Source organism: Artibeus jamaicensis, unplaced genomic scaffold (genome assembly GCF_021234435.1).
Source record: "Artibeus jamaicensis isolate MK-2021 breed Jamaican fruit bat unplaced genomic scaffold, CSHL_Jam_final contig_464, whole genome shotgun sequence".
Taxonomy (NCBI): domain Eukaryota; kingdom Metazoa; phylum Chordata; class Mammalia; order Chiroptera; family Phyllostomidae; genus Artibeus; species Artibeus jamaicensis.
In genome coordinates, this window is record NW_026521842.1 from 3,198,628 (window position 1) to 3,225,746 (window position 27,119).

Below are 27,119 nucleotides of genomic sequence, written 5' to 3' on the forward strand. Positions count from 1 at the left end.
ACCAATGTGTAATGACCTGTGTCCACTATTATAGTCTCATAGATTATTTCCACTGCCCTTAAAATTCTCTGCGTTCCACCTGTTCATCCCACCTTTCCCCCAACCCGCGGCAGTCACTGATCTTTTTAGTGTCTCCATAGTGTTGTCTTTTCCAGAATGTCGCATAGTTGGAATCATGCAGTGTGTAGCCTTTCACATTGGTTTCTTTCACCTAGTGATGTGCATTTAAGGTTCCTCCATGTCTTTTCATGGCTTGACAGCTCATTTTTTGATTCACTGGATAATATGTGTGCTCTCTATGTGCACAGTTCATTATCCATTCACCCACTAAGGATATTTTGGTTCCTTCCTGAATTTCCTTTTCTACATCATTTGTTTCCCTCTAGAGCTCTCTTTTTCTGGTTTGGACCTCGTGAGCATATTTTCCTTTGTGTTCTTGAGCTTCCTTGTAACAGCCACTTAATACTCCCTCTGATTCTAACATGTGACTCATCTTGTGCTTGGTCTCCTTTTTCTCTTTGTATGGGTCATGTTTTTTGTTTGTTTACATGTTTAGTACTTATGGATTGCTTCTTGGATTTTGTGAATGAGACATTTTAGAAACTGGATTTTGTTCTATCCTCTTGAAGAGCACTGATGTTGTTTTGTTTGTTTAGCTGGCAGTAAATATGGCTGGACTGAAACTCTAGGACTCTCTTCCCTGTGTTGATCAGCAGCTGCAATCTCTGTTTAGTTCTTTGGTCTTGGCTTGGCTTCTTGGACCTGCCCCAGGCATGCATGTGTCAAGGCTCACTTGGAGATGTGGGCAAAATTCGTGTGCAGCATTGGTGCTCCCCTTCCCAGTTGCTTTCCTTTCTGAGATTTCCCCCCCACTTTCCAGCCATCGTAGTCTGCTAGAATTCCGATACCTGGTTTTTCAAGTCAGGGAGACTGGGGTTCTATCTGAGTTTCAGTCCTTTTCCTCACCGAGGCTGCACCTGCAGGATGTGAAAACTTCCCCAGTATAAATCTCTTTTTCTAAGTGTAGATCTACCTCTAGTTTCTGCTTGCTTTTGGTTGTGTTCAGTTTATTGTTTGTTTATTTTTATACTTTGTCTAAATAGAGTTTATGGCTCTCTGTATGAAGATTGGGCTGACTATTCAACCACTATTGAAAGTGGAATCACCTGCTTTTTATATAATGTCATTGTTTGTGTAAATATTGAACATGTGTTCTAGGAAGGATTAATTCTCTCTCATGATGTGTAGCAGTAAAGGAGGGTTTTACACTGACTACCATTTGTTGTTATAAAGATTAAGGTTCTGTGCAGAGGAGAAAGAATGAGCTGGCCTGGTGTCTGGAAATTAGAGGGTCATTTGGAGAATATGAGATGATGATTTTAACGTTCTGGCACTTCCTACATGCTAAAAAACCAATGGAGAATTAGGTGTGTGGATGAACTTGCAGGAGAAATGTGAAAGGGCAGATTTGGGCTCTGTTTTACTTATAATCATGGAATTCATTTAAGGAAATACCATTTACCTATTGGATGCAGAGTCTGGTTATATCTGCTAAAGGAGGTAAATCCTGAATTTCTTGATCTCCAAAGTGTTTTCTTTTTGTTCATTCCAGTTGAGCCTTTTCTGGCCTGATCTTTCCCTGCATGGTTGGCCATAAAAGAGATTTGGTTTCGGACTCTGGGCAGCTTTGCCTTGCTCATAATAGATATCCAGTCAAGACTCCTTGAATGGAATTTGTGGCTCCTATAGAAATAAAACCCAAAGGCCTGTTTTACTGGTATTTTCTGGACCTTTGATACTTCCCATACATTTCTGGTTTATTTCAGTCCCTGATCTTCCCCTCCTGGATCCCCAAATATTCTGCAGTTGAATTTATATTGTGGCTAGTACCCCACAGGGATTGTGAAGCAACCATGTTAATGTGCTAACTGCTCTGAATAGTTCATCTCAGGTAGTTGAATATTATATTGGGAAGCAAAGTGGTTTATTTTAACGCAGTTTACTTGTTATGATTAGACACTGAGCCAGTTTCTCAAAGAAAATCCTAATATTTAAACATACTTCTGGCCAAAATGTACACAATAACAATATTGTGTGTAGCGTGCACTTAATTGTCAGCAGTTCTGGAGGTAAAACTAACCCACGGGAATGCCTCCTCTGCCTCCTTTTCCGGTGAGACCTTCACCAGAGGACACTCTACCTGAAATCGCGTGTGGAGGAGGAGCCACCGCAGCCTCTGCGTCTGAACTTGTTTCCACTGGTAACAGTTTTTAGTATTACATGGTCACATAATTTAAGGTTTTCTGTCTTCCTGAATGTGTTGTTTTATATTCAAACACAATGTTGCCTTCAGAGTTTATTTAGGTTGGGTTGTTTGTTCCCACATGGCTATGCCTTTCAAACTTCTGTTTTTATTTTTTTAAATATTTTTAAAACATTTTATTTGTTTATCTTTAGAGGGGAAGGGAAGGAGAGAGGGAGAGAAATATCAATGTATGGTTGCCTCTCATGCGTCCCCTGTGGGGAACTGGCGTGCAATCCAGGCAATGTGCCCTGACTGGGAATTGAACCTCGATCCTTTGGTTCACAGGCCGGTGCTCAATCCACTGAGCTACACCAGTCAGGGCCAAACTTCTGTTTTTAAAAATGCGTCTGTATGTTCCTTGGCTGTCCCTTGTGGAAAAGCCACTGCTAACCACTGCTACTGCTACTGCTAACTGCTAACATTGTACCTTTCTCCAGCAACCATTGATTTCTTTAGGCTCCCTCTACCCCCACTTTAAATTTGCTGCCTATTATTTGCTCTGCCCTGGGAGAATACACCTAAGCCTGTTGGAATTGTGTTTAAATAGAGCTGTCGGTGTGAAAGACTGGGTAGCGTGACTATTCAGACAAAAGCCTTTCTTGGTACTCCCCGCTCCTCATTTGTGTCACCGACCTGGATAACTGTTTATTGAGCACCTGCTATGTGACAGGCTCTGTAAACTTTCTAGGTACTAGATATTTTAATCCTATAAAAGCCATAGGAAATTGACTGAGATGCTATTTAACCCAATTTTATAGGTTTGTGTCGCTTAGGAAGTATTGTCTTTAGTCAACCCAGGGCTTTTGCCTCAAATCCATGTTGGGCTGCACTTCAGAGTCCCCTGAGCAGTAATTCTGGACCCTTTCAGAGCTGTTTGTACAGAGGCCATGCTCCCCTGCCCCCAGGTTTGGGTTTAATGAGCCTGCCTGGGGGTGGCCTGGAATCTGAATTTCCTAAAGCTTCTCCAGTGTGCACAGTTAGGGCTGGGGATGCCTGGTATAGTGAGAAGCTGTGCTGTTCTGCAGGCTGCTCGCGGGAGAACTTTGCTTTGTAATCGCATTGCTGGAGCTCATCTAGTTAAGTCCTTGGTACCCTTTGCTGAGATTTTTGAGCAGCAATCTTTTTTTCTCTTTGCTTTTTTTTAATGAGTAGAGCTCTAGGGTAAGAAATATTAAAAGGAATGTTTTCATATGGAAAACAGTTTTGGGTTAGCATTGGCTTTCACTTGGCCTAAGTCAGCAAATAGCTTTCACTATTAAACTATCTGTTTTCTTGTTCTGGTTTTTAGAGACACGTAATTACTATTTTAATAAAATGCTTACAAATCACTCTTTTTTTTGATTTTATGTATTTTTTCCCACTGAGTTAAAAGTGTTTAACAGATGTTATTCTTTCCTGTGTAGAGACAGATTACTTGGAAAACAAATTGAAAATAAAGGACTCTGTCTGTAGACACTTTCAAGTTCATGTGCTTACTGAGGGTACCCGGGCCCTGCTGCCCCCTTGGCACTCTAAGCTTCAGTCAGGAAGGTCTTTCTGCCCAGCTCTTCTTGCCTCCGGGCACCAGCCTTTCTGCTCCTGTTTCTGAAAGCCCTTCCTGTAGGTCCTGGCTTGACTGGCTTCTCTTCCAGTTAGACCTCAACTCCGCTGTTATTTCTGGATCACCAGGAATCGTGCCACCCCCTTATTTTCTTTGAAATTGTCTTACTTGTTCTCCCATGAGCCAGCATCTCTCATGTCACGTGAGTGATGTTTATCACCTCTGACAGCTCCTCAGTAACATCCAGCTTGGTAGGAAGGTGGCGGACAGTCTTCGACAAGATGAGCAGTTTTGGTTTTAGAGGTTGCTTCTATTTTACTTGTTTATATTGTTCATATCTTATAGGAAGGTACTTACATGTAGATGTAATATTTTAAACTTTTGTCTGAATTTTACTAGTTAATGTTTATTGCAGAAAAGTTGGAAAACAAAAATTTTTAAGTCCCCAGTGATAATAAATATTATTAATATTATGGTGCATTTTCTTTTTTTTTCAATGCCTGTTTGTATTTACACACAATTGACATATTATAAATCCTACCTTGTTTCAAAACAGACTCATAGAAACAGAGACCAAAGGGATCATTGCCAAAGGGGAGAGGGTTGGAGGATGGGCGAAAAAGGTGATGAAAGGGAAGACAGTCAGTAATGCTGTGGTAAGTGACAGACAGATGATTAAGACTGTAGAATTAGTGAGGGGATCCCGTGGTAAGGTATAAAAATGTCAAATCACTCTATAGTATGCCTGAAACTAATATAATATTGTATACAAACTATGGCACTTAAAAAAAAGTAAATAAAAATAAATGATCCCTCAAAATATCTATATTGTTTCATTTATCTAAATGTGAGCATTTCCGATGCCTTATGTTTTCTGAAATTATTTTTTAAAGTCTGCATAATATGTAATCATGGGATGTAAATTTATTTAAATATTAAATCTTGCTGGATATTTATGTACATATTCATTTTTGCTCTTCTAAAGCTAAGATGATTCTCCTTGCACACAAACCTTTGTATCCCTGATTATATTCTTAGCATAGATGCCTCCCAGCAGGATTAGTGGATTCAAAGGTACAGATGGAATGAGAATTTGTTACATGTACCTAATTGCTGTCAAGACAGTTGCATTGATTTCCACTTGCTAGTTGAGGATGACCATGCCCCCCTCTTAACATTTTGTGAGCACTGACCCCTAAGCCACTTTGTCTAACTGTACTTCAGATAAACTCCAAGCTGTTGTGCTAGTTTTAGAATAGGTGATTACTTGTCACGGTAGTCCTTTTTAAGTGGAGTGTTTGGAAGAGAAGGCACCCCATACACACACCCAGACCCAGTTTGAGGGGAAGCAGACATGGAAACTGCTGGCCGTCTGGAGCTGTCTTCTCCTCCCTGGACTGAATCTGCACCAACTCATAAACCTCTGTAGCTATGTGACTGCTCCCTACTGGACAGATGACCTTGGAGAAGTTGTTGATGAGTGTCCTTATTGTTAAAGTGGGGTAACATCTATGTGCCACCGTCACATAGATGCATGTGTATATAAGCATATGGCATAAATGATATAAGAAGTATACAGAGTGTGGTTATGATACTAGTATTTTTCATTATTTTATTTCCCATGGCCTCTTAACAAAGTGTTCACATCTTAGGCATTCAACTTAACTCATATCTTGATAGACTTTTCATGTCACTGTCCCTTTGGTGTACAGCTGCCTAGTATTATAGGCATACCTGTACCATTTTATTTAACCAGTCCCATATTAATGGCACTTAATTATTTCAAGTCTTTTGCTAGAATTGTATATTGCTATGGTGTAAACCTTGTATTGATGTTATCTTGGATGCCTTTGGTGTGTCTGAGGGTAGGTTTTGGAACTTTGAACTTCGTGTGTGAGGGAAAGGCGCACCTTTGTCTTTGTGTAGGCATTCCCACGGGAGTCTGGGGGCCTCACCACAGAACCACTGCCTGTTAACAGGCAGGCTGTCCTGTTGCCTGCCTACGGCATCCGCTTCCATTTCTTTTCATACTGCTGATCATTTAATAACAGCGCAGCTGAGACCTTGACGCTCTGGATTCTTAAGAGATTAACTGTTGCTTTACCAGGTTTTTCTTAAAACCTCCTCCACCTCACTTACATGTTGCACGTTTGAGTGCATGCTACATGCCTTGTCCTCTGCTGGGCATTTTGAGGGCACATATGTAAAAGGTAAGTTTTGGGATCCATCTTCAAGAATCTAGTCGGCAGGCAAAACCATTGGACACATACTTCCAGTTAGAGTTAAGCGTTGCATTTATTTTAGAGGGATTGTGTTGTGGGGATGAGGAGATTGAGGATGGCTTTCTGTAGACCTTCTCCAATTAGGGTGGGGCTCAGGGGCTTCTGATTAGAAATTAGGAGGTTGCTTTTGCCTTAAAAGTCCTAAGGCGTATTATAGTAGAGAAAAGGAATTGGATGAGAGTAGGGTTTCTCAACTTCAGCACTATCGAGGTTTTGGCCCGATAATTCTTTGTTTGGGGGCTTGCCCAGTGTGTTGTAGGATGTTTAGCAGCATCTATGACCTCCACCCACAAGATGCCAGTAGAGTTCTGCCCCCAGTTTTGACAGCCAGAAATGTCTCCAGACATGGCCATATCTCCTGGGTGGGATGGCCCCCAGTTTTGACCTACTGCAGAGTCACAAGCATTGTTAATTCCTGCCTAATTGCATAGTGGTAGCAAGTGCTACATTTCCTGTTGGAAGCTAGCAAAATTCAAACTGTAATGTTCCCTGTGGCCTCTAGGATTGTTAGGATTAGTGGAAAATAAGACTTTATAAGTAAAATAATGGTAGAAGTCTAGAAGAGTTCTAAAAATTAGGTAAAGGGGTTCAAACTTGATGGAGTAGGTGGTGAGAAGCTACTTGTAGGCATCATAAAGACATGTTCCCCCCATGAAAAACACCTGAACTGTAAAGTGATTCTGAGGATTTTGCTGTCAGGCTCATTTTTATAAGACAATGCTTATGTTAATACTATTCAGGTGAAAAAAAAGTGAGGCGGGCACTGCTGACCGGAGTGCTCTCAGTGTGGTGGTCGCTGTACACTTCAGTTCAGAAGGGAACACCTGTGGCCGTCAGGAGCCCTCATGGGAGGGTGCACCAACACATCAGCTTGTCTGCCAGCCCAGGGCCCTCCCACTCCCAGAGGTCATGGGGGAGATCACAGCTTTACTTCCACTAGCCTCTAACTCGGGGGGTTGTCCGGCCTTTTGGCATCTGAGTCACACTGGAAAAAGAGTTGTCTTCGACATACATTAAATACATTGAGGCACGTAATCACAAAAAAATCTCATAACATTATAAGTAAATTTATGGTTTTATGTTGGGCCACATTCAGCCTTCCTGGGCTGCATTTGGCCAGCAGACCGGGGTTGGACACCCCTACTCCATCTGGAAATGTAGCTTTTGCTGCCATTATGAAAGCAGAAAGAAACTCACAGTGGTGTTGATAGTGCTTGTGACTTGTCATCAGTAGAAATCAGATGTCTTCATATTGCAGTGGCTGAGGCACCTTAAGGTACCTTTTGTGCTATCATGGCTTTTGTGCTAACATGGCACCTGCTTGCTAAGTGTGTTAAAGAAGTTCATCTCTTAAGATCTTAGCTATTTTTAGTATAATTGGCTTCATTTGCAGTCCCATGTATGTTATGCATTTAATATATATTTCTGGGACGGATCAGTAGACTTCATCAGACAGCTACAGTTTGTTTGTTTGTTTACAAAGTAAAAAACCCCACTCTGGTGTTATTGCCATCTTCGGAGCCATTTCAATTGCCTGTTGGTGGCATGGAATAAGACTTTTGCAGACTGGAGGCCCCAGTCAGCTTACCTGTGTTTTGGGGTTCTTCTTCAATCCGAGTGCATGTTAGCATGCCCCATCTGGATGACTTTGACTGATCTTTAGTAAAATAGATTTTCATTAAAAGTCTCTTCTGAAAATTGTGGTTCTTGTCCATGAATACTAAAGTGAGTTTTAAACACAAAGCTTTAAAGTAGACTCTGCAGCATTAGGTCTCTTTTCATCAGATTTATGGACTGAGGAAAACCCTTGAAGAAAAGTGTAACTATCTGAGGGAGAGAATTTGCAGGAGGCATGCTGTCCAGCACGTGTCCCTTCTCTCGGGCGATGGTTCACACGGTTGTCGTCTTCATACCTCACCCTCAGAAGGGAAGGGGCCTTTGTGTTCATCTGATCCAATGCTCTGCACACTGCTGGATTTATTTTTACATCCTACGTAAAAAGAAGTGGTGAAGCCCCGGTTCGGTAGTTCAGTTGGTCATCCCGATTCTCCAGGGTTGCGTGTTCCGTGCCAGTCAGGGCAGATACAACAACCAGAGAACGTACAAATAAGCGGGACAACAAACTGATCTTTCCTTCTCTCTCCCTTTCTTTCCTTCCCTCCCTCCCTCCTTTCTTCTGTCCCTCTCTTCCCCTTCCTCTGCCTAAAATCAATAAATTTTTAAAAAGGGATTGTGAATGTTCTGATCACGGCAGACTCCTTTATCTTGAAATGCTCTGGCAATACTGGCATCCCCCTGGGAGCTAGTTAGAAATGCAGAACCTTAGCCACCGCCCCCCCCCCCCAACTTTCTGAATCAGAATCTGCATTTTAACAAGATCTGGAGGCATTTTGCACGTTAGTTTGGAAGCAGAAGTCTAGTCTCTGTTGAAATAGCTGTAACAACAAGAGGGTTCGCTGTCTCAGAGCCAGGGTGCGAGCTGTAAGTCCAGGTGGTGGGACTTTATAGCCCCTTGTGGTCTCCCTAGGTGTGTGGCAGATAAACCCAGATCGCTTTCCTGGCAGAACCACAGAATAGAGCGTGTGCCTCGTGACTAGTATCACACTTCAGAGTCAGGTTTCATTCATGGCCTAAGCTTTGTCTGTCCTTTATTAGACCTGAGGAAATACTCTGATGATGTGTATTATACCATGTAGACTACAGAAATTTCACTCTGAAATGGAGGTGCTTTTCAGTTAGGTGAAGCCTGAATTTCATTAAAATTTGGTGGATATAGTCATATATTTTACAATTATATATTAAGCACCTTTTTTGTGCCAAGCACTGTTTAAAGTATAGAGAATACAGCAGGAAACAAAGACAAAATGTCTCTGCCTCACTGAGCTTTGAGAAGTCCTTGCTAAGAAGGTGACATGCCAGTGTAGATGTGACAGCAATGAGGGGGCCCTTTCAGGCAGAGGGTACAGCCAGGGCGAAGGCCTCCAAGCAGAACTGGCTGCTGAGTCCACCTTTAGTGGCTGCAGTGGATTGAGCATGGGAAAGACATGGGAGATGACAGGAGCCAGGCCCTTGTAGCTCATAGGAGAAGCTGGCTGTGCAGATGCAGAGTGGTCACCTAGTCTGGGGGTCAATACCGAGTGTTCATTTAGAAGTAAAGCAAGGCGCTTGTATAAAAAAGGACTTTGAACTTAATGGAAAACATCCATCAAGGCTGAGTCGGGCACTGTGTTTGGAGAGGCTTTTTTTCCTTGCCTTCCTCACAGTAGCAGAAGACGACATTTGGAACTGATCAAGTCTTCATTCTCATGCACATCGAGCTGATGACTGGAGCTCCACTGTGAGCATGAGTCAGAGAGCATCTGAGTTGAATGCGTAGGTCACATGGGCAAATTAACTTAACCAAAAATAACCCCAAAAACAGCATTTCTGGGAAAAGCAAGTGAAGACAGCTTTCAATGTAAACAAAGGTGCAAAGTAAAGATAAATGCTTTGTGAAAAAGCAAACATTTGGAAGACTAAGAAGAAATGCTTTAGGGGAAAAAACATGAAGGAAAACAAATACTTCTTTTCTAGTAGTTACAATTTTAAAGAGTTTTCTTTCATGTATTTATGTCGGATGCAGAGGATATGTTTTGAAAGGATAACTCAGAGGTTTTACCTCTCTCTCTGTGGCATGACAGTTGAACACACATATTAGGTTTTCCTGTTAGTCCACAAGAGGAGCTTCCAGTCTCTCTGGGTTTTCTTTGGACTTTGCCAAGACTTGACAAGATGATGGGCACAGTCGGAAACCAGGGTGTGGAGCCATCAGCAGTTCACACTCTGGATGCAGTTAGCATCCCCAGAGGGTTTAACACACAAAACAAAAGAATGCCACAAGCAGTGTCCCAGCCCCACTCCGGACACTCTGATTCAGTGCAGGTGTGTGGGACTTTGTGATGGTATATGGTTTTTCAGTGCCTCTCGGGTTCTGAATGCAGCCAAGGTCAAAGACCACCCTTTCAGTCCAGCGCCCTTACTTCACAAGCTGGGTTCTCCTGGCCACAGCATTAAATGCATTAAACACATTCTCCTCCGCTCACCTGTGGCCTCCCTCTCCCCTCCTGCCTGCAGGCTGAGAGTTGGGAGGCTGGTTTTCAGTTTGTGGCTGTAGGGGATGTTTCGTGGTGGGCAAGCAGTACGTGTAGAGAGCAATGTAGTGGCCACACGTGCGAGCTCGGGGCAGCAGAGGTTTATCGCCAATCCAGACGGCTCGGCCAGCCTCTTCTTAGGACCAGGATTTAGAATTACTTACCAGGGAGCTAAGAGAACGTGAGGGTTCTTATGAGTCAGGCCAAATAGGATGGAATCTGCTGTGGTTGTGTTAATTGTGTAGTTATAAATGTTAACTTCCTGGGTTGTTTCCCATAGTAATATTTACTATTGGAACTAAAAATCATGCTTTTTGAGTAATTACTTGTACCAATTCTATTATCTTAATAGGAAAGAAATTTATTTATGGAGTATTCTGACATTGGATGTTGGAAGAAACTTTGCCAAATCTAAGGGGAACAATCCAATTTAGTTATTTTGAAGGATATAAATTTTAACTGTCTTGATAACTAATATCTTTGTAATGTTATCAAAATAATTGACTTTTAGGGAGGTGTTGGATCAGCGGGGTCATTTTCTTGAGTTATGTTAACTGCCAGGTTACCTAGACTTGTGACGAGCTCCTTGCCCTGCATAGTATCTCTTGTGTGGCCCAGGACCTGTCAGTGCGGTGCTGTGAGCTGCACAGTGAGACTTCTCTGTACTAAGCAGGGAGGCCTTCCTGCTCCAGTGGCTTTGACAAAGGTGGGAGTAGAGAGAGCTTGTTGTATGCATGGCATCTGGTCTTACTGCAGTTCTCTGTGAGTGATTGGATGTCGCTCTGTATTTCATGTAGCAAATGCCAACCCAGCCCTGCACGAGTGGTGGCCGTCTCCCCCCTCCCCACAGCTCTCTGCCTCTGCCTCAGGGCCCCTGCCTCCAGAGCCTTATGGTGGTGATGGGATCTGTACTTGCAGTGCACTTACAGGTTCGTTTGATCAGCTCCTACCTGCTCTCCAGGTAAGCTACTGAGAATGAGGGCCAGACAGCCGGGGGCTCACATGTCTCAAGTTAGGTCTGTTTAAGAATCGGTCCGAGAGTCGCGCTGCTTTTCCCCTTCACTGTGTGTGTAGTGTAGTGCTTCTCCAACTGTGAAAACTCACACCTCTTTTGCTAAACTTTAAAATCTTAACTTCTTTTATTATTTGAAATTTTGATATGCATTTAACTGTGACTCACTCCAAAGAAGTTAAAGCATTGGTTGCTGTTTTCTTCTAAATCCTTTTAAGTCATTAATATATTTTGGATATAAAAATTTCAAATACAGCCCTGGCTGGTGTCACTCAGTGGATTGAGTGCGGGCCTATGAAGCAAAGGATCGCAGTTTGATTCCCAGTCAGGGCACATGCCTGGGTTGCAGGCCAGTTCCCAGTGGGGGACACATGAGAGGCACCCACACATTAATGTTTCTTTCCCTCTCTTTCTCCTTCCCTTCCCCTCTCTCTGAAAATAAGTAAAATAAAATAAAATAAAATAAATTCAAATACAGCGTTGTTATTAAGGGGAAAACATAAAAGTTATTGCATCCTCCCGCCCCCACCCAAGAAAGTCTCCTCTCCTCTTCCCTTTCCCTCTCCTCAGGTCATTACAGTTCAGGGTTTGCCATGTCCTTCCGGGCCTCTCTCTGTTTGTTTACACACACACATGCACTTTAAACCAGAGAAAAGGAGGAGGGGGTGGCATGACGCTTTGTGGCTTGTTCCATATGCTGATGAGCTTCCGTGGTGGTTTTGTGACTGTATGTAGCTCATCTGCGGATGCATTGTCCTTGGTTAGCTGCCTCTCGGTCGGTGGCCGTTTCAGATGCTTTTTCGTGTTGTGCAGCCGCTGCACCAAGCATCCTCCCCCCCACACATCTGTTTCATGGATGAGCACTTAGTTTGATGAATTCCTAAAAGTGGAACTATAAATATAATTTCAGAATATGCTTTTGTGAAGTGTCTCCTCAACTAGATCTAGGTGTATTCTGTTGTCTGCTGTGGTTTTTAGAGCATTTTATGATTTATTTAAGATTTGTAAAAGGACAGCGTTAAGTCCTGCTGTGTAATTAGTTTTATGGGTTATAATCGTGACAGCTTGGTTGACATAGTTTCATCCGGTCAAGTGAGCCACGCACACAAGACATAAATTCCCACGTTTGCTTAAAGTTCTCTGGGCTATTTTAAAATTTCAGTGGGGAGTAGTAGGTGGGTGAAACTTTTGTCTTTCATAGAACGTGCATATTATTACACCAGTAAGACATGTTTTGTAGAAAAATTTAATAACTGTAATAAACATAAATGACTTTCAAATAACCATGAAAACCATTCTATATGAACCAAGCGAAAGAAGGTTTGATGATTATATTTTTGTCCCTTTAGGTCACTCCGAGAACCGAGACCCCTGTCACCAGTGTGAGTAATAGTTTGGAGAATGCACTGCGTACATCAGCACATTCCACTGAGGAGTCGCTGCCCAAGAGGACTGTAGGAAAACACTCCAAAGGTGAGCCCGTCCGCCTGCAGGGCTGACGTGAAGGCGTTGTAGTGGGGTGTAGCAGGGAGAGCTGCTGGTGATACTGGGTTAAGTGCTTTCGTATCTCTCATCAGCGTTTGTTGTAGTAATGTGTATTATTCTTCTAATCCTGTAAGTGCTACATGAACGTATCTTGGCTGTAAAGATCTCAAATATTGATGTTTATTAAGGGGGAGAAAAGAAAGGTGTTACATCCTTCCCCATCCCACACCAAAAGAAGTCCTAAATTCTAGAGCAGCGCTATCCTGAAGAACTTTCTACGATGATGGAATGGTCTCTATCTGCACTAACTGGTCGCCACCAGCCACGTGTGCCTTTTGAGCACTTTTGAAATGTGGCTTATGTAACTAGAGACCGTATTTTTTCCATTGCAATTGCAGTAGCTCAGTGTGGACCTTGGCTGCCACACCGGGCAGTGCAGCTCTGGACTTGGTAGGAGGCATGTTTCAGAGGAAGCAGTGAGTTCTTCGGTCCTCATATGCCCGACTTTTACAGCCAACTAACTGTGCAGTCACAGAGTCAGTTTGCCACGAAGTTAGTGAGCTGTGTGGAGGTGCGGGAGACTTTCCAGGAGAGTGAAGGTGGTGTGTAGCACTAGATGGGTGACAGTGAACCCCAAGTTTTCAGAGCTGTCAGAAGGGCCAGGATGCCCCTTGGACAGTCATCATGAGGCCCCAGGGCATTTGTTTCTTCACTGGCTGGGCTTTGTTCCTTCCCCCTTTTGTTTGTGTCTCTTCTAGAACTGAGCTCTGCTAAGGTGGGAGCCATGCCTGCTTGTTTTGTTGCCTGCTTGTTTCATGTTTTCTGTTCTCCGTCTCCCTCCTGTCTCTGGCACAATGCCTTATTAAGATGCTTAGTAAACACTTTATTTTTAAAATAAAGCCCCATTTTGACAAAGTCATAGCCATCTACCAGTCCCTGGCTTGGGTCATATGCTGGATATGTCTGTCTTCTATTGCCTGCACCTGTGTTTATATATACATAACCATGTCATGGTGTTAAATCAGTAAATCCTTATAGTAGCCCTGGGAGCACAGTCAGCTTGTTCCATATACTGTGCTCCAGGGACCGTCATTCTGAGGGCAGAGGGCCTCAGCTCCCAGGATGGGTAGTTGACACTCAGTAACAGGCACTTTCTCCCCCTAAAACTGCCCTCGTCCTTTTGCCTTCAGTGTGTCATCCAGGGAGCGGGGCCTCTGATGGGATGTTGCTTCTTTGTCTTCAGACCATCCAGCATAGAATCTATGCCCCACACCCTCCTGATCTGAAGGGCTGGCCTCTTCTTCACCATAAGTGATTTTGGTGATACACCACAGTTTTTTTTTCCTCACGATATAATTACCAAGAACCCCTCACTCTTTTTTAAAAATATAATTGCAGAATATGTGGCTGTTACCTTTATCACTCATATCTGTGTGTGTTGGTGCCCAGAGAGATGGTGAGCCGGCTTTAGCATCAGCTGTGCCAAAGCACCATTAATTATGTACAGTTTTCTGCATTCACTGTTCATAGGTAATAATAGTTTCTTCCCTCCAGAAATTGGCAAACAAGTTAACTTGGTTTTATTAGTCACATTTCTCCTACAATTCTGTTGGGCATACGTTACTGCTCTTCTGGCAGTCTGAAGTCACGCTAAGTATTACTATAAAGTTTTTCCATTGTCCATTCTCTAACCCACCTGTGTTTTTGGTTTTCTCTGCATATTTAGAAGTCTCCACTAATGCAGCTTATTTTATAAAGAGTTCAGACTCTTCCATTTCTTTTGTATATAAGCCCAAGGAATTGCAGTGAAGACAGTCTGAAACCCTGACTGCTCTGTCCCATGCTGATTACCTAGATGAAAGTACATAGTCCTCTGAAGAGTTCTGTAGGGGCTCAGTTATACCTATTTAATTCTAACAGCAGTCCCAGTAGGAGATTATTACTCCATTTTACAGATGGAAGAACTGAGTCACAGATAAGTAAGGTAAGCTGGGATTCTAACCCAGAGCTAATGCTCTCACTGCTCTTACTTGGCTGAAGAGAACAGAAGACTAAAATCAAGGTGCAGTTTTTTTTTCTTTTTTTTAAAAAAGATTTTATTTATTTATCTTTAGAGGGGAAGGGAAGGAGAGAGGGAGAGAAACATCAATGTATGGTTGCCTCTTGTTCGTCCCCTGCTGGAAACTGGCCTGCAACCGAGGCATGTGCCCTGACTGGGAATCGAACTGCATATCTTTTGGTTCTCAGGCCCACGCTCAATCCACTGAGCTACACCAGCCAGGGCCAGGGTGCAGTTCTTAAAAAGACATATTAAAAAGTGAAAGTGTTACCCTTTTTTTCTATACTGTTGTTTGGGAAGATTTTCAAGTACTAGCATAGAGAGAACAGTAGAGTAGTGGCCCATATCTGGCTGTAGCAACAGGCAATCAGTGGTGTGTTCCTTTGGGGCCCGAGTTACCCAGGAGTGTTGCATAGGACTGTTGTACGCTCTGGGAGAGCTCGAGGTCTGCCCAGACCTAGTCCCTCGTACTGATCATTATTAAAACACAGGGGGATAGTTATAATGTACAAGGTAAGGTGGAAGTTACTTTTTAAAAAATTACCTTTTGTGATAACAGTAAAAGAGAGTTTCATTAAACAATTAAGTTTAATTAAAAACTGCAGATCATTTAGCAGAAGTTCTGAAAATTTTTTAAAATCTCAGGACCCTTTGAATTCTTAAAAATTGATTCCAAAAAGCTTTTGTTTATATAGGTTGTATCTACAGATATTTAGCACATTGTAGATTAAAACTGGTATTTTTTTTTTAAGATTTTACTTATCTTTAGAGAGAGGGGAAGGGAGGGAGAAAGAGAGGGAGAGAAACATCAGTATGTGGTTGCCTCTCACACACCCCTTACTGGGGACCTGGCCCACAACCCAGGCATGTGCCCTGACTGGGCATCGAACCAGTGACTCTTTGGCTCACAGGCCTGCACTCAATCCACTGAGCCACACCAGACAGGGCTATTTTTTAACCTAAAGAAATGCTTTTTGTTGTGGGCCAGTGAGGTTTTTTTGTTGTTGTTTTTTTTTAATCATGCAGCATTGCCATGATGAAAAGTCATGTTCTTTTTTTAAAATAAAACTCAACCCAGAGAACTAGAATGTGAATTCTAATAAGATAAGAATTACAATAAAGCCTGAATTCTAAAATACCAGTAGTATATTATTTTTCTTGGGTTGTATTGGGGATTCTAATGTGCGTTTGTAATTGAGACACTTGATAATTTTCATTTCTCTATTGGCTTGTTATTCAACATTTTATTATGAAGACGTTCAAACATATAGTAAAGTTCAAAGAATTTTACAGTGAATAGCTGCCACCTAGATTTCGCAGTTTCATTTTACTTTATTTACCTCTCCTTTATCTGCCCATTTCTCCATCCATCAAGACACTGAATTTTTTGGTGCATTTTCAAGTAAGTTGTGAACCATCGCAGTAGTTCTCTTGACCTGCCCTAGTCGTCGTGTATGATCCTGTGTGCTGTACGCCCACAACCCACAGCCTACTTCCTAGAAGAAGGGCGGGTTCTCTGTGACCTCTGACTTCAGCATGCTGCTCTCATGGAAGGTCACAAATGACTCCCTGGGTGACAGGTTGGCTCTGTCTTCACCTGACATTTGAGATCACCCCACTCTTGACTTTGTCCTGCTTTGGTTTTCTTCATGGTTAAATTGTGGAACATCAGACATACAGAAGCACTGGTGTGGTCTGTGTGGCCGCACAGGTCTCCTGACAGCACACCTGGTTTTCCTCCTGCCTCTCTGTTCACTTCGGTTTCCTTTGTTATCGCTTCTTCTTCTGCCCCTTACACATCAGTGCTCTCCAGGCTCTTTCCTGGTCCCCTACGTCACACTGTGTGGCTCTCCAGGCTCTTTCCTGGTCCCCTACTTCACACTGTGTGAGCAGTCTTCTCTGAGCCTGTGTTGAAGCCACTGTTGATCTGTTGATGAATTCAGAAATGAGTCCAGCTGATACCCTTCTCCCGGAGCCCAAATCCCTGTGAACCTGCCAGTTACTGACTATTTCCACCTAGACGGTTCACTGGTACCTTGGTCGGAATGCTTAGAATGCGGTCATTACTTTCATTGCTACCCCCTAAAATGGGTTTCCAGTATTCGTGATTGATACCAGCATTCAGGCACTTGGGGCAAAACCTGGAAGTCTATGACAGTTCTCTCTCCCTCTTGAGGTGTCTCAGCCCTTACAGTCCTGGCAGGTATGGCCCTGTAAGGCTGTCGTAGCTTCTTCTCACTGTCCCTGGGCCCCTGTCCTGCTTCAGGCCTCTGTCTGCTCTGCCACCTGCGGGTTCACCTCTCCAGCCCATTTCCTGAGCAGGGACCTCTCTAACGTTTTCGATCATGGTCCCCTGCTTAGGAAGCCTGTCAGCAGCACTGATGGCAGCAGCTGGTGTCATACAGCACTAACTACCCAAGGTGCCATCCTGCAGTTGGCGTGTATTCATCTAGTTGATACCATAGTTCTGCGAAGTGAAAAACCATTATTCCTTTTGTTCCCAGATTAAGTAACTGCCCAAGGTCACTGAGCTGGGAAGTATCCTGTTTCAGACTGAGCTGGGCTGACTGCAGAGCTTGAGTTTACCTTGACCTGCAGGGAGGCCCAGGTTTCTTTATGTGCCTGTTGTGAGGTTGATGGGCTGGTCCTGTGTGTGCCTTTGCCTCTTGTGACTGTCTTCCCCTCTCTGCTCTCCTGTCACCCTTATCTTCGTGTCATGGCTCTTGCTGTGGCTAAACTTATTCAAATACCACGGACTGTTATACCTGGGCCTGGCTTATAGCTTGTCGCCCTGCCTAAGCGGGCCCTTCTTCCCTTTGAGGTCTAGCTCTAGCATTACCACTTTGAACTCTAATTTTTCTACCACATAGTTGGTACTGTGCTGAATGTATACTAATGCTGAAGAAAATATTTGTCCCTGATACATAAATCAGTGAAATTCCTCAGGGCCCAAAATTCAAGTATCTTATCACTAAGCACTTAGATGGAAATGTGTGTTCCTTTCCTGTGTTTGCTACTTTAGAAGTACCTTGTATCAGCGCTGCGTCTTCCCAGGTAGGCACTGCTTTTGTTTCTGTCTATTTCTGGAGAACTAACAAATCAAATAAGGCAAGGTAGCCAGATGATTAAAAAAACAAAAATATATATGATAGGGTTTTTAAATATAACATGATATATATCCCAAAAAGATGTAGATAGGGTCAACTTAATCAGTATAGTAGTGAATGTTCCATTTTAAGAACAGATGAACGAAGTAATGCTTCTAAAAATTATCACCATTAACACAGGCAAGTAAATGAAATTGAGAAAGTTAAGTTGCTATTTTAGAAGCATTGTTACCGAGCTTTGACTTTCTTAAAGAATATAGTTTTTCAGTTTTTAAATGAAAACTAGATTTCACTAATAACATTTTAAAACAAGAAGCATGTTAAATATTATTCTGATTTAGTTTTTTTATTTCAAGTATGAAGACTTGAGTTCTACTGTGTAGAACTTAGGAGAAGGAGAGTGTACTGGAAAAAATTTTTTCATCTTTTTCCTCAGTTATCAATAATATTTTCTTTGATTTACTTTAGTATATTTTTGGTAATTTTTAAAGTGGTTCTTGTTGGGCATATCAAATTAAACTGTTTAATAATGATACATTGAAATCAAGTAAAAAACATATTTGGCAGAAAACTACCAACCACCCAGTTTTTTCCAGAAAAATTTAGAAAGGGAAAATATTTCAAAAGAGTGGTTCATTCTCGGAACATACTAAAGCCATTAGCAATAGGTGTCTGACGTACTGATGTGACAGTTGGCTCTTACAGATCATTTGGAGATGCGTGGTAGTGAAAGTGGCCCTTAGGCCGTGGCCATTTTATACAGGAGCTCCCTGGGCTGAAGGGAAGAGAATGCGTTCCTGGTCCTCCTGGCTTTGGCACCTGCTGGCTTTGCGGCCTCTTGGTCAGTCATCATCATCCTAAGTCATTCGTGACTTTTTTGCCAGCCTCCATCCCCGTGTGGTTGCCTGATCCTGCTTTAGGGCTTTCAGTTGCTTGCCTGGGCTTTTATTATGACCCATCTGTACTTTTTCTTTACACAAATTTCCCTCCCTCTTATTTCAGTTACATTAGTGTACTAGTTTTAAAATTAGTTATTGATTCAATTATTTAAAAACTTTAATACAGCTATACATTTTATTAAAGGCTATGTGATCTAACATATCTTGTAAGATCTGAGAGTTTCTAGTGTGCATCTTGAATGAAGAAGAGAAGTTTGAACAAATAAAATGTTAAAAAGGAAAAAGCAAATCATCTTCTTCTTTCTCGTTTCCACATGGTCTAGCCTCACACCCCTTTGACCCAGCTCCATCTGTCTTACGTAGACGAGCTTCCACGCAGTCTAGACCCAGCCCCACTTCTCCCCTCCCCAAGTCTCTCCCCTGATGGACGTTCCAGTCCTCCCCAGGCCACTCTTTAGAGCGCTGTTCCTGCTGGTGACTGGCTTGTCTCTGGCCAAATAGAAGTGTGCCCTCTCAGTCTTTGAGTCTTTTCAGTTGACCCGAATCCTGTCTTTATAGTCACCTTTCACTCTGTTCTGTCCCTTCAGGTGATGGACTGATCATCTAGCCCTTAAAATTTACACATGTTTGCTTGTACTTCAGAAGGTAGTGGGACTACTATGTGCTGGTAGATGACAGTCTGCAGGACTGACCAGGGAGGCGAAAAGGAAAGGGGGGTCATTTTATCTACCAATAGACTGAAAACAGATTATAAGTAGGTATATGTATGAATAGAGATGTATACTTTAACATTATGAAACCACATTCTAGAAATTTTGGGGGAAAGCTAGCTATAATTTCACCACCAGTCAAAGTTATTCCTGTCATTGGTATGATTTGTAAAAGAGATTTACTCATTCATTTATTTATTTTTGGAGGAGAGGAAGGGAGGGAGAAAGAGAGGGAGAGAAACATCAGTGTGTGAGAGAAACATCAATTGATTACCCCACACTCCCGCCCAAACCTGGAACCGGCCCACAACCCAGGTGTAGCGCCGACCAGGAATCCAGTCGGCAACCTTTGGCTTCGCGGGATGCTCAGCCAACTAGCCACACCCATCAGGGCCCATTGCTGTGATTTTTGATGATTTCTTTTTAGTTTGTTTCTCTTTTACTTTTAAACAACTATAATCATGTTTCACATACAGTGTGTAATCTTTCAGTTGATATTATAAGTGTTTTTTTCATGGTTTTGTTTTTATAATTGTGGTCTTTAATATAGCTCCAAAACAGAGAATGTGCTTAAACATCTTTGAAACTGAATTAGATATCTCATAACCCCACCCTCCACATTAGCCACTGCTACCACTACTGATAATCTGCTACAGAAAATCATTCGGCAGGTGCCCTCCTGACTTTCCATCCCAGCAGCCTCCCCTTCTCCCGTTTTCAGAGCCCTGTATAATAGCAGATGTTGTTTTCAGGGAGGACAACATGGAGAGAATTCAGTGTAGCAGAACTTGTAAAGCATTTATTTGGTCCAGGGCTACCCAGGTGGCTAAAGCCGCTGCAGCAGCTCCTTGTACATACAGAGCTGATACAGAGCACCATGTCGGTTGGTCTGATGATTTTGAAGAGTTCTCACAAACATTTTAGCCCTGGAGTTCAAATGCCTCTTTTATTTCAAAACAGCTGAATAACGTTCATCTGCATTTCACATTTTACTGTCCGATATGAGTCACTTCCTGCTTTCAGCCGAGATGAGGGTTCCCCCCCCATAAATTTTAATATTAATTTAGTTCTGGGACATTTAGGTACACATTGGTGTTCTGTGGCCAGGGAAAATGCTGACTACATTTTTTTGTATTCATCGACTTTATATACTCTATTGTTTAAAAAGTTAAAGATATGGATTAGAGTGATGTCATTGTGGGTAAGTTTTTTAAAATACTGGTTGGGAAAACAGAAGAGCTGTTTATTTGCTGACAGTCTGACTGAGGAAGTCAGACAGGAACAGTGAGTAGTTTGAGTGAAAATGAGGAGCTGAACAAGTTCTAAGTGTAGTGTTTTGTTTTGCCAGAAAGGAAACATTCTTATTTTTTAGAGTAATTCCTTCCTGTAAGGTGCTATTTTAAACTTAAAATACACTGAACCAAATGGATTCTAGTATCTCCCTAGATGCATATGAACTCTGATACAACTTGACGAAATTAGGAATATTTATGAGAGAATAATTTAGCAAGCGAAGGGTTTCCCCTTCAGACTGTAACTGTATGGGCACAACAACGCACCTATCTTGTTCACTGCTGTATTCCCAGCCCCTAGAACGAGACCAGGTCCACAGCAGGAACTTTATAAGACATGTTGGTGAATGAACAATTGTTGGTTAAAGCAGAGCCTGGCAAATTTTTTTCTGCAAAGACCCAGATAGTAAATATTTTTGGCTTCGGGAGGCATACAGCGGCTTAGCTTTTGGGGGTGGAAAGCAGCCATTGGCGATATGTAAGCAAATGGTACGGCTCTGTGCCAATAAAACCATTCATATCCACAGGCGGAGGGCAGCCTGCAGTTTGTCAGCCCCTGGCTTAGAGCAGCACTGTTCAGTAGAACTGTCTGATGACTGAGTGTTCTGTGTCTGTGTGTATGGTGTGGAGGCCACTAGCCCCACAGAGCTGTTGACCACTTAGAATGTGGTTAGTGCAGCTGAAGAATTAGATTTTAATTTTGTTCAGTTGAAATTAATACAAATTTAGATGGTCACATGTGGTTAGTGGCTACAGTATTGGGTGTAGTGCAGGGTTAGAACCTCCCCAAAGCATATTATACAGAGCAGTTTGTTTTCTCTGGGATGTTCATGGGTATTAGGAAAGAAAGAGTTCTGTGGCCCCAAATAACTGGGGAATCGTTGTTAACAAAAAAAATTTTGTTTGTTGCACGGCTTCTCAGAGCCTTTAATTTGCTGATGTACATAGACAGTCTGCAAGGAGTTTTTCAGATTTTTCCTCCAAACCTTTTGGTTATGAAGATGTTCAGGGGTGGCCCTGAGCGTCTTACACAACTGGTGCTCCTTGGAAAACACTTTGGGAAACACAGGTGTGGCAGGCCAGGAGGTCTCAGGCATCTGCGGGAATTGTAACAGTAGTTTGGTAAGTCGAATATCTCATATTGGACAGTTGGGTTGAAAGAGCTGTGTAAATCGTCACAGAACACTGCCATATGTCCTCTAAGAATAGCAAAAATGAATGGGGGAAAATGAGTCTAATGTGTCATTCCATTTCTGAGCAGAAAAGAATGTGCTCACATGTGTGAAAGGGTGGCATGAACACACCGATGACTTTAGAAGTCTCTCTTCGTGGTTTGTCTTTTTCATCCTGGTCAGTCTGCGCAGCCAGCCCCTGACAGTGCTCAGTGTCGTGTTCTCTAGAGGCAGCATTAGGACTCTTCCGTGTCTGCCGCCCTGCTCACCTCCAGGCACGCCCTGCCAGGGAAGGATGGGGCTGTGCTCCGTTGACAAGAAGAGTCAATAAGAGGCTCTGGGCAGCTCTTTCTGAAACAGTAACAGGAGAAAACATTAAGCATTAGAGTTTTTCAGAAATTGGAACAGATCATAACTAATCTTCACTATAATTAGTATTCATACTCTTGTGCATAGAAATAAACTTATGTTCTCTCTCCAAGCACTGTTCTCTTCCTTTTCTATAATTTGTATTTATTTTTTTGCCTGTTTTTCTTGCTTTACTTTTCAATTCACCCTCCATTCCTCAGCGTGACAGATCTGTGCCTTCCTCTTGAGTTTCTCATTCCAGGTGAACACAGCGCAGAAGAGACTGGGCAGCACTGGGCGTTGAGAGCCTTATTTCGAAAACTGCTAAAATATCAAATGCTAAATAAAATAATATGTACCTCAAGATTTTATTTCATTTTTATAATTTTGTTTGTTTGTTTTTGTGTTTTTTGTTTTTTTTGTTTTTTTGTTTTGTTTACTTTTGCAGTGAGTGTTGAAAAGATAGACCTGAAGGGATTATCACACAAAAAAAATGAAAGAAATGTTGAATGTTCCTTTGAGGTAAGATGCTAAGTTTTTTTTTCCCTTTTCTCCTCTAAGGGATAGGAAAGAAACATTTACCATGAATTGATACTTTTAGTTATCTAAATAAAAGGTGGGCCTTTTTGCAAAGCACTGTCAGTGCTGTGGGAGAGAGAAAGCTGGGACTCAGCCTGGGGGTGGGCCCCCTTCAGGATGGGGCTTGTTGGGCTTCTGGCCCACAGGGTGCTCACTCCATGACCTCAGAGGCCTCCATGAGGGGGAGGGGCCCGGGCTCTAGAACTGCTTGGCATTAACAGTCCTGTCCTGTCCCTGTTGGCCATGTGACTGAGGACAGTGCTGAACATCTGTGCCCCAACACCTCCAGTCAGTAAAGGAGGAGGGGTTTGGGGGAGAATTAAAGGAGACAGCCCCTTCAGAACACTTGGCACAAGGTCTGGAAACTAAAAGCCTGCAAACAAAAGCTGTTCTTCTGTACCCACTAGATGACAAATGCTTCTTAGTCTGTACGGTGAACATTGTGTAGACTGATATGCTCAGCTGCTGGTAGTTGGTTACATAAGTTGGCTGAAGTGGAGAATCTTAAAAATTGAGATGCAGTGTATATTAGGGTTAGAGACCCTCAGTAACAGTGTCTGAAATAACAGGGAGGTGCCTGGTGCTGGTATGGCAGTTATGCTCTCGAAAATTCCTAGGGTCCAGGCTTCCTTCAGCTGACTGCTTGGATAGCCCTAGGAGGTAACTTAGCCTCATGGCCCAGGATGGCAGCTAGGGCTCCTGTCCTCACATTTTCATTCCACATAGCAAGATACAGAATGAAGAGAAGGGGAAAGGTTTTATCTTTCTTTAAGGAACATTCTTAAAAGCAGCTACTTGATGCTGCTTATGTTTTGTTGACCCCGACTTAGTTTCTCGGTCCCACTTAGCTGAGGAAGAGGCTGGGAAATGAATCTCTGTTACTTGCCCAGCAGTGTTGTATGAGCGTCTCTTTTGATCACGCACCTGAATACTGATTGTTAAGGGAAATCTGCTCCCCACACTCTTGGGGAATGTTCTCAGTAGTGAAAGCTTCTGCTTAGTATCTAGTATGTAAACTAAGTACAGTTTACTAGCACGTATCTACTGTATTTTGCTGTGTATAATGTGTTCTGTCTGTAATGCACAAAGATGTTTTTGGCCTAAACTTTCAGGAAAAAAGTCTTCTAATTTTTTATTCAATTTTTAATTTATATTTAGATCTTGTTTTTTGTATTGTAAAGGAATTTTAGCATTTATTTTTTGACATAGTATGGTACAAGACATTTTATGTAACAGTTATAAAACGCAAGAACGTATACAAGTTATTTCAGGTACTACCCATGTAAATAATGCACACCCTTATTTTTCCCTCAGAAATTTGGGCAAAAAACTGCACATTATACCCCAGCAAAATACAGTACTTTGTATACTATGTGAAGTTTACTAGTTTTTCAGAGTGTAGCCGATTCAAAATACTTAAAATATATTTTCCACTAAAAGGATAAAATCTTCCTTTGATTTAGGAGGTACTGCATTGTAAGAATCAGTTGTTAAGCTATAGATGACTTTTCAAAATGTACAGGAAAGACTTAGGTTTTGGAGATTGTTAAAGCTTGCAACTAGCACTCGAGTCTTAGCACCCAGAGAACCTCAGAATTCCAGCATCTTCCAGGCCTAGTAGGCATTGGGGGCCCAGCAAATTCCCAGACCTGGACTCCCTGTCCCTTCCTCTCTGCTCTCTGCCTTTTGTCATCAGGTTTTCCCTGAAGGGTGCTCGGCAGTCATCATTTGCCTCTGTGGGGGCTGCCACTGGGAGACTGCGGAGCATGGAGTGTCTCCGGGGTGGTTGGCCCCACTCACAGTCCATCTGATCATCTGGGCTCTGATTCACCCCCATCTTCAGTCCCGTTACTTGTGGCAGGGAATCAGGCTTACGCAGCGTGAGATGCAGGAACCATACACAACACAATCGTCTGCAGCTGCTCGCTAGAAAATGAGCTTTGGCAAAGTAGACACTTGGCCTCTCATGGCTTCTTCTCGGAGGAGGGGATTATGATCAGGAGACGGAGACAGCAGCAGGCGGGCAGGGATGGGGGCCCGTGCCGGAGTCCTCCGAAAGCAAGCTGGACAGCTCCAAAAGGAGCCTGGAGCTGCGGCCTTCAGGCCGGTCCCAGCTCTGAGGCCGCTGTACTGGACTAGGAACCCTTGCTTACTGCTGACGTTGATAACTGTCACACGGGGTTAGGTGTTCAACTAAAGATGTCTTTACCCTAGTGAGTAAGCTGAAGTGTCTGAAAAACTGACTTTTCCTGATGTGATAAGTGATTTTAAAAGTATTCTTGTGTTCAGGAAAGTGTTCTTCACTACCCAGCACTCCAGGTGTTGGTTCTTTTGAGGTGCAAACTTGATGTGCCCAAAGGAATGTATAGTCCAGACTGCATTTGTTGGTTGGTATTCATGGCACAAAAGAAAGATAACATTAAAAAAATCTTATTTATAAAACACACCGTTAATTTTGTGCTGCTTAAACGGTGTGCTTGTGTGCCTGGTGAGTTGAAGTCTTCTACTCTTAAACAGCTGTTTATAGGGTAGGTATGTATAGGGTATGTACAGGGTATGCAGATACGTATTATTCCCATGGAGGAAAAGTGGAAGAACCACTGTATGGTCTTGTACCTCCTGATGTTTCACTGCAGTCTCTTTGGCTGGCTGCCATCAGATCATACGAGGGGATGACAACGCATCTTTAAACTTTTCATCATTTTAATGGTCCCTCAGGAATAAGTCCCAATAGGATTTTCTGTTTTAGAAATCAAGTTGATTCTAAAACTTATGCAGAAAGAACTATAGAGTAGTCAAAACAATTTGGAAAAGAAGAAAAAAGTTGGAAGACTCACACTTCCTTAAGGTTTTAAGACTTCCTGTTACACTGCAGGAACTCTGACACCGTGGTGTTGCTGAAAGGGTAGAGGTATCGATCAGAGCAAAACACAGTCCAGAATTAGACTCAGATGTAAATGGTCCATTGATTTTTGACAAAGGTATAAAGGCAGCTCAATAAAGAAAGGATTTTTTTCAACAAATGGCTTTTGAACAGATATTCTCATACAAAAAAATGAACCTTAACCAAGTCTCACCTCTTATACAGAATTAACTTAAAATTGATTTTAGACTTAAATGTAGAACCTAAAGCTACAAAAGTTCTAGAAGAAAGCATAGGAGGAAACTTTGTGACTTAAATGAGGCAAAGGTTTTTGGATAGTGTACCAAAAATATCCTTAAGATGCAAAATAAATAGATTTCATACAAAATTTAAAACTTGCTCTTCGTAAGGCACTGTTAGGAAAATGAAAATACAAGGCATGGATTAGGAGAAAATAAATGCAAATTACATGTCTGATAAATGATTTGTATTCAAAGTACATAAAGAACTATCAAACTTAATAAGAAAACAACCCAGTAAAAAATGAGCCGAAGATTTGAACAGGTACTTTGCCAAGGAGGATGTATGGATGTCAAAGAGCGCACATGAACAGATGTTTAGCATTATTAGTTGCTAGGAAAATACCCATTAAAACCACTGTGAGGTAATACTAGATGCTCATTAGAATGGCTACAATTAAAAAGACTCACCATACCAAGTGTTGGCAGGCATGTGGAAGAACTGGAACTCTCCTACACTGTTGGTGGGGTTGTAAAATAGTTCAGGTACTTTGGAAAACAGTTTGATAGTTTTTTAAAGCTAAACATATCTCTAAAATATGACTCATCAACTCCACTCCTAGGTATTGACCCAAAGGAAGTGAAAGCATGTGTTCATACAGAGATCTGTGCATGAATGTTCATAACAGCCTTATTAGGAACACCCCAAGTACCCCATCCACAGGAAAATGGGTAAACATACCATGGTGTTGTATTCTACAGTAGAGCTCTGCTCACAGTAACCAGGAGGGAAATGTCAATACACTCACCAGTGCAGATGAAGCTCAGATATGCTGTGTGAAAGAAACCACACTCCCCTCACCCCCACCAAAAAAAAAATTAAAAAGGTCCATTTACATAAAATTCTAGAAAATGCAAACAGCGGAAGAAGGTAGATCAGGGTGGCTTCCTGGGGAGGGGCAGGAGAAAAATTTAAGGGTGAAGTATATATGTTCATTATATTGATTGGAGTGATAGTTTCGTAATGGGTGTAAACATGTTGAAACATCCATTTGTGGCCTTGAAATACGAGATTTGTCCAGAAGGTATCCAGCCAC

General features: G+C 42.3%; 1 protein-coding gene across 3 annotated transcripts in view; it reads left to right on the top strand.

Moving 5' to 3' along the window:
• The window catches only part of ZCCHC14 (zinc finger CCHC-type containing 14), a 57,389-nt gene that overhangs the window by 11,257 nt on the left and 19,013 nt on the right, over positions 1–27,119 (top strand). For all 3 annotated transcript variants that reach the window (XM_037142370.2, XM_037142371.2, XM_053666705.1), the window contains exons 2-3: positions 12,619–12,742; positions 22,790–22,863. In XM_037142370.2, coding sequence (XP_036998265.2) covers positions 12,619–12,742; positions 22,790–22,863 — 198 coding nt within the window. The remainder of the gene's footprint in view (positions 1–12,618; positions 12,743–22,789; positions 22,864–27,119) is intronic.